This window comes from Sinocyclocheilus anshuiensis, unplaced genomic scaffold (genome assembly GCF_001515605.1).
Source record: "Sinocyclocheilus anshuiensis isolate Anshui unplaced genomic scaffold, SAMN03320099.WGS_v1.1 scaffold70, whole genome shotgun sequence".
Taxonomy (NCBI): Eukaryota; Metazoa; Chordata; class Actinopteri; order Cypriniformes; family Cyprinidae; genus Sinocyclocheilus; species Sinocyclocheilus anshuiensis.
Genome location: NW_015542377.1, coordinates 3787526 through 3795831, shown reverse-complemented (window position 1 = coordinate 3795831; position 8306 = coordinate 3787526). Strand labels below are relative to the sequence as shown.

General features: G+C 38.1%; 1 protein-coding gene across 1 annotated transcript in view; it reads left to right on the top strand.

The window, feature by feature from the left end:
- The first annotated feature begins 389 nt into the window (after positions 1-389).
- Positions 390-8306, top strand: part of LOC107692421 (carboxyl-terminal PDZ ligand of neuronal nitric oxide synthase protein-like) — a 123830-nt gene continuing 115913 nt past the window's right edge. The window contains exons 1-2 of the mRNA XM_016491469.1: positions 390-1050; positions 1298-1369. Of these exons, the coding sequence (XP_016346955.1) occupies positions 946-1050; positions 1298-1369 (177 nt within the window). The 5' untranslated portion in view covers positions 390-945. The remainder of the gene's footprint in view (positions 1051-1297; positions 1370-8306) is intronic.

Genomic DNA, 8306 nt, shown 5'->3' with positions numbered 1-8306 from the left:
AATATATTTCACTATGTCTAGACGTTTCATTTCACTATGTTTATGTTTAATGTATAATGGATTTTCATCGCATATGACTGCAAGTCTGGGTCTGGGGTATGCAAACAAAATGTAGGCCTATACATTTCGAGAAAAAATGTAAAATTAATTTTAAAACATTAGTTATCATCATATAACAAAATGAAGAAGAAAAAAGAAATACATTCAATTTATTGAATTTTAAATTCAATTTTTTTTTTATTTGTAACCTTTAAAACAGGTTAAGCCGCAGATTAATAGAACGAGTAATAGTATCGTTCTGATATTACGTAGAACTTATGTACATTTTCTGATTTACTTGGGGAAGCAACATGAGGTCGAAATAAAATGAGTTGCCAACTCGCCTCAACTGTATCCACTGTGTGCCGAAGTCTGCCACTAGATGCCATTCTCCGCTCTCCTTGAACACCATTGTTGGCTGTTGAATGCGAAGCGAGGTGTTTTTCTCCTCCTCCAAACCTGTATTGAAGCCGTGTTCCAATGAAAGCAGGTGGAATTCCCCCTTTCGACCAATGGCGCTCTGCCCTCTCAACAATCCGTTCGAAAAGGATGTGTGGGCTCGGTTATGGCGCTGGCGTGAAGTTATTGGAAACGGACAAGCCCAGGAAGCAGGATTTTGGTAGGCTACAACTACACCAGCCAAAGCTTAGGGCTGCCCGCTTGAATGGGAACAAGTGAGCAGACCATTCATATTGGGTCAAACGTACACCTTGGGAAGACACTTCGGCGACGTCGGATTGAAGATAAATGATTTCTTCAAAAGTTCCTCTGTCAAAAGCGAGCACGCATGAGAAATAAGAATGACCTCGGGCTAAAAAAGGCATGGATCGCAAGAGTTAGACTGAGTTCTAACTCCCCTCGAGCTGTTTGTGTTTTTAACTGAGGAGAAGGACTAAAAGAGTCACCATGCCTGCCAAAACAAAGTACAATTTAGTCGATGATGGACACGATTTGCGGATTCCTTTACATAACGAGGAAGCATACCAACATGGGATTAATTTCGAAGCAAAGGTAGGCTAATTTTCTTTTGACATAAAGACATGTTTTTCAGCAGCATGTTTTGTTTACATCCTGCTGCAAATCCTGTTTTCAGTCCCAGGAAACATTGAAAGTTGTTGTGCCACTGTTGTTGCCACTTGTTTACATTCAATTTAATTGATTTAATTGAGCGCGTGAATTCTGATACCACATTTAGTTTCACTTAAGCCCAACGTGTTGCTAATACATTTAATACATTTCATCTTGTTGGCTTTTCCAGTATATCGGTAGTCTGGATGTGGCTCGACCCAACAGTCGTGTGGAGATTGTTGCGGCCATGAGGCGGATAAGGGTGAGTTTTTATGGAACCAGTTTACTTTTACTGCTTCCTAACGCCACGACGTGACTCAGCCTCTGTTCCGCACGGGTGGTCTTTATGCCTCGAGCAACAATCAAAAGACAAAAGCAGGACAGATCAATGGGCAAATTACTTGCAAAATGAAAGGGTGGGATATTGATATCCCTGTCAAAGTTGCTTTGATACACATACACCGGTCCTGTAAGATACGTCGCCTTTGGCAACCACAGCGTAACGTTATGTGGATTTTCATGTGTGTAAACAGAGAAGAGCTCTTTGAAGTGGGGGTCTTCTGTGTAAAGCACTTAAAGGGCCAGATATGGCGCCCACCAGTCATGCGCGATGAGAATACACTGGCTTCCTGTGTAGCTAGAACCCCTTGATACAGATATCCTACATGTTTTGCTGTCATTTTTTGTGTTTAAATGCATTTCCTTGTTGGTAGATTGATTAGTTAATTTAAAGTCCTCATATGTACATGTAGAAAGCTACATAATGAATCAAAGGGCTCCTATGTTTGTATGTACCCAGAGCTCTTGGAAACCACAACAAATTCCTTGTGTGTTTGTGCACACTTGGCGAATAAAGCTCATTCTGATTCAGATTCTATTTAGTGTTTACTGCTCCCTAGGGGATATCTATAAAAGTTCACTTTAGGAGGCACATTTTGTACATCATCCCATTTGAAAGCTTAAAATAGTTTTCCTATTTCAATTAATGACCCTAATGTCCTCAAGAGTGTGATATATCGTATTCAAAGTGTGTTTTATTCTCCTTCCATTTACAAAAATAAAGGAAAATAGTATTGATAATATTGATAACTTTTCATTCATACCACTGAGGTTTTATGAGTCTTAAGTGTGATCTTCAAACCAGCCTGTTGTTGTCAGTTAGCTGTATTCATGATTGGTTCTCAAACATTCACTTTATTGCTGGCAGAGAGAGTTGTTTTACCTGTAGATATCTACTTCCTTTTCCTGGTAAATTTTGCATTGTGTGGCCTGGCTATTGCTATTACAGTGAAACTTATTTCAGGGAAGTGAGATGTAAGAGGTGGTTTGAATGTAACAATTGAAAGGCTTTTTTTCCCCCTCCCAACATCCTGGTTTCCAGCATGGAAGCAAGCACCAGGTGCAAATGAGCCTATTAACCTTTTCAGTGTGCTGGACCTCCTGCTATGGTATGCTGGCTAATGGGCACCCACATGCTTTTAAAGCATAGAATTGTTGTGTGTTAAAGCTCAAACACAAAAGTTACACAAAACCAATCATGCTGTAGTGACTAAGCAGTTTTAAGTTCAAGTAGTGACGGCATTGTTTGAACTTAACTTGTTTGAGCTTGTAGTAGACTGCCCTACAAAGACAACATACATACAATAACTATGACAACACTGAAACTGTTTTTTTTTTCTTTCATATATTTCACATATTTTTTTTTTTCTATAAACCAAACCTATCCTTCACTGGACAGATTTTGTCAGAACTATTGATTAATAACTTGTGCCTCCTCAGATTTCCGAGCCAAGTGCATTTTGAATGCAGCTTCCAAAAGACAAAAATAGCGGAATAATATTTTTTTATATTTGATACAATCGCACCGGTGTGATTAGATCGTTCAGTGCGGCACAGCATCAGCTCCTAAATTTAAATCTGCGTTCGCTGGCTGACGCTGAGCCAGAGACAGATGGGTTTGTACAGCGCTGCATTATAACCAATCACACACGATTCTGTTGAGCTTATGAATGCAATGACCAATCAGAGATGTTCAGATGAGTCATTGCTGAAACAGTGTTTTGCTCTCATCAGAAACAACAAAGTGCAGATGTGCGTACGAATGTAAGTAAGATATTCATTTCACAGTGTAAACAGCTTCAGTGATTTTAATGGGAGTTTTTGAGAGTGCCTCTGGCTAGACTGAATGAAAATGTTCTTTGATAATGTAAATGTTCTTTGCTCTCTGTAAAATGAAAGTGTTATAATTAGTAACTTACAATATTGTTATTAAATTCACATTAAATACAAAGTCAGTCGTATTAAAATATATTTCACTATGTCTAGACGTTTCATTTCACTATGTTTATGTTTAATGTATAATGGATTTTCATCGCATATGACTGCAAGTCTGGGTCTGGGGTATGCAAACAAAATGTAGGCCTATACATTTCGAGAAAAAATGTAAAATTAATTTTAAAACATTAGTTATCATCATATAACAAAATGAAGAAGAAAAAAGAAATACATTCAATTTATTGAATTTTAAATTCAATTTTTTTTTTATTTGTAACCTTTAAAACAGGTTAAGCCGCAGATTAATAGAACGAGTAATAGTATCGTTCTGATATTACGTAGAACTTATGTACATTTTCTGATTTACTTGGGGAAGCAACATGAGGTCGAAATAAAATGAGTTGCCAACTCGCCTCAACTGTATCCACTGTGTGCCGAAGTCTGCCACTAGATGCCATTCTCCGCTCTCCTTGAACACCATTGTTGGCTGTTGAATGCGAAGCGAGGTGTTTTTCTCCTCCTCCAAACCTGTATTGAAGCCGTGTTCCAATGAAAGCAGGTGGAATTCCCCCTTTCGACCAATGGCGCTCTGCCCTCTCAACAATCCGTTCGAAAAGGATGTGTGGGCTCGGTTATGGCGCTGGCGTGAAGTTATTGGAAACGGACAATCCCAGGAAGCAGGATTTTGGTAGGCTACTACTACACCAGCCAAAGCTTAGGGCTGCCCGCTTGAATGGGAACAAGTGAGCAGACCATTCATATTGGGTCAAACGTACACCTTGGGAAGACACTTCGGCGACGTCGGATTGAAGATAAATGATTTCTTCAAAAGTTCCTCTGTCAAAAGCGAGCACGCATGAGAAATAAGAATGACCTCGGGCTAAAAAAGGCATGGATCGCAAGAGTTAGACTGAGTTCTGATTCCCCTCGAGCTGTTTGTGTTTTAAACTGAGGAGAAAGACGTAAAACAGTCACCATGCCTGCCAAAACAAAGTACAATTTAGTCGATGATGGACACGATTTGCGGATTCCTTTACATAACGAGGAAGCATACCAACATGGGATTAATTTCGAAGCAAAGGTAGGCTAATTTTCTTTTGACATAAAGACATGTTTTTCAGCAGCATGTTTTGTTTACATCCTGCTGCAAATCCTGTTTTCAGTCCCAGGAAACATTGAAAGTTGTTGTGCCACTGTTGTTGCCACTTGTTTACATTCCATATTGTCAATTTAATTGAGCGCGTGAATTCTGATACCACATTTAGTTTCACTTAAGCCCAACGTGTTGACAGGAGATCTAATACATTTCATCTTGTTGCAGATTTCTGAGCCAAGTGCATTTTGAATGCAGCTTCCAAAAGACAAAAATAGCGGAATAATATTTTTTTATATTTGATACAATCGCACCGGTGTGATTAGATCGTTCAGTGCGGCACAGCATCAGCTCCTAAATTTAAATCTGCGTTCGCTGGCTGACGCTGAGCCAGAGACAGATGGGTTTGTACAGCGCTGCATTATAACCAATCACACACGATTCTGTTGAGCTTATGAATGCAATGACCAATCAGAGATGTTCAGATGAGTCATTGCTGAAACAGTGTTTTGCTCTCATCAGAAACAACAAAGTGCAGATGTGCGTACGAATGTAAGTAAGATATTCATTTCACAGTGTAAACAGCTTCAGTGATTTTAATGGGAGTTTTTGAGAGTGCCTCTGGCTAGACTGAATGAAAATGTTCTTTGATAATGTAAATGTTCTTTGCTCTCTGTAAAATGAAAGTGTTATAATTAGTAACTTACAATATTGTTATTAAATTCACATTAAATACAAAGTCAGTCGTATTAAAAATATTTTATGGCATGACACCCATATCTGGTACTTAAGTAAAAAGTCGGGTTTTTATGTGTAGTTAATAGATTACACTATTAGTCTTTGCCCATCACCATTGATCAAATAACATAATCTATAAAGGTGCAAAAGCATTTAATTACACATTTGAGAATCGAGACATTTCCAGATATAAGCTAGTTAACACGTCTGGAAATATTTCGAATAAAAAGAAAAAATAAATAAATAAAACATAGCCTATATCAGTTATACAGTGCTATCGTGGCTGCTGTGCATGCCCCCTCAAAAATCATGAGTGTATGACGCCCCTGGGTGCGGGTGAAATCATTATAATGCTGAAGGTGAGGTACAGTTCATATTTCTTCAATAAATAACTTATAACGTAATTTGAACACTTTCTGTGAGACATAAAACTGGAGTGAATCGCCGCGCGCACTCTCTCTTTCTCTCACAAAATGTGCAAATGGCTTCAAATCACATCTCGTCTGCACTATAAGCGAGCTGCACAGTTGACACAGGAATTGTCACTTGCACAATCAAGGCAGTGTCACATCGTCACTAAAGTTTATAAATTGCATTTATTTTTTATTCTTGCCAGTGTTTAACTTTAAACCATTCAGCGCTCGCACGCTGTCCTGGAGACTGAGCGCTCATGTTCACTCGCAGCGCATAGGCCTACACATAATGCCAGGTTCACACATTACTCCGTTTGCAGTGCATATGCGGTGCGTATTTTTTCCGCGCTCATGTTAACAGATTAATAAAGCGTGCACACTGTACGTGCAGAGATCGTTTCCATACCGAGTCTATTTTTGCTGCGCTGCAAGCGCTGAATTAAAGTAACAGCGCATTGTTTGTGGTAAATATGAACATGGATTGACACGAAAATGTAGTGATTATACCATAAATGCACATAATTAAAATCTACTGTGTTTCATACAGTCAACACATAGGCTATGGCTTTTTGGCTAGGTTTAAAGGAAAAGAGCACTTTTAGATAAACAAGGCAATAATAGTTGGCATTCGTGGAGGTAGCAAAACAAAGTTCTTTATGAACCGCAGGATTGGTTGTAATTTTGCCATTTGCTTGAGCAACTTAATATATATCTAGAAGTAAATGCAAAAGTAAAAAGCATTGAATAATGTGTTTCTTATATTTATTGCGTTTAAACATGTCTATGAAAGATTGTATTACTGAACTGTGTAAAAAAAGAATCACAATGCTGAAGAAGCATTTTAAGTAACAATGTTTGGATTTGAAATCAAAATAATGGATAAATGTTGTGTTTGTAGTAAACAGCCATGGATCAGTTGCAGACACAGTCTGCTGCTTCTGCACCGCTTACGTACCACACGTAGACTGCATGCGCACTGCAAACGGAGTATGTGTGAACCTGGTGTAAAAGGCCGCCTCACATACAGCTCATGAAATCAGGCTTGCGCTGTGTGTAAGCTATTGTGCAACAATTGCACGATTGTCAAAACAAAAATGTAGTGCATGATCAAATATTTAGGTGAGATATATATTTTTGAAAAATGTCTAAAAAATGCCCCCCTCCATCCCTCAAATGAAAAGACTCCCCTCTGACAAGTGTCACCTAAAAGAGGAATTCCTTTTCAAAAATGAAGGCCCTGAATAAATGTCTAAAAATTTTGATTGGATCATCACTATAAATAATTCTACATGATAAAAAGAAGGCTTTAAAAAGATTGGTATCGGTGATCATATCGGCAGATGCTTTCTACAGGGCTCGCAATATCGCTAGCCCGACGTCCCGGGGCTATTGTGTTTTCCAGTCGGGCTACCAAAATCACTGCCCTGCCCGACGGGCTATCTTGAATAGTGATATAAAATCCCTTCCTTGATTCGCGTTGTTCACTCGCTTGTAGGGGTGAAACGGATCATAGTTTATCATTTACACGTGTTTCTAAGTCTTACCAGTTTACACAGAATTGATTCCTCTTTCGCTTGAACGCACACATACACGCAAAATTATCTCAAAATAACTATCTGGGTAAGTGTTTTCATGTCTTACATGAACGTAAACAGTGGAGAAAGAAATTGCACGTGCATCATTATATTGAATCTGCGCATTCGGTCTTAAAGGGCGACGGGCTATCTTTAACAGTGATATAAAATTCCTAACTTGATTCGCGTTTGTTCACTCGCTTGTAGGGGTGAAACGGATCATAGTTTATCATTTACACGTGTTTCTAAGTCTTACCAGTTTACACAGAATTGATTCCTCTTTCGCTTGAACGCACACATACACGCAAAATTATCTCAAAATAACTATCTGGGTAAGTGTTTTCATGTCTTACATGAACGTAAACAGTGGAGAAAGAAATTGCACGTGCATCATTATATTGAATCTGCGCATTCGGTCTTAAAGGGGCAGCAGCCTATATATACCTGCTGTTTAAGCGCCACCTGCGGTCAGAGAGTGACATTTGCGTCTCATTCAGCCTGTCTGCCGTTTTTGTTTCGTTCAGATTTTTTATGTAGTATCACAAAGCTAAAGTCAGACCATTTTGTTTTTGTTTCAAAAATTTCAAAATTTTACAATCTAAATAACATGTATGCAGCATCTTTGTTTGGATCGTGATTAAAATACACAGGCAAAACCTTTGTTTACTTGCAAGGAGTAATTTCTTTTATTTGTATTTATTTATTTGAATTGGGATTTGTTTTAAAATTTCAAGTTAGTTTATTGTTTGACATTTTCAATTTCACAAAGTAATGTGCAGCCTTTTGGTCTGAGAAATAACAAAAGAACACCTTTTTTAAGATCTGTCTTAAATCTCATTTTGTTAAAAAAGAAATTGTGAGAAAATTGTATTGTGAAATCAGTGTCGTGAATCATATCACATCGTGAGTTGAGTGAATCATTACATCCCTATATGCTACTAGTTTTTGCTGTGGTATCGGAAGTAGTAAATTTGTTCTTTAAATAATAAGTGTTACCTAAATAATAAATAACCATATGTTTTTTGCTCATCTGAAAAATGATCCGATCTGTGACTCAAAATGTGATATGATAATGTAATATAATCCGAACCGTGAGATTTGTGATCC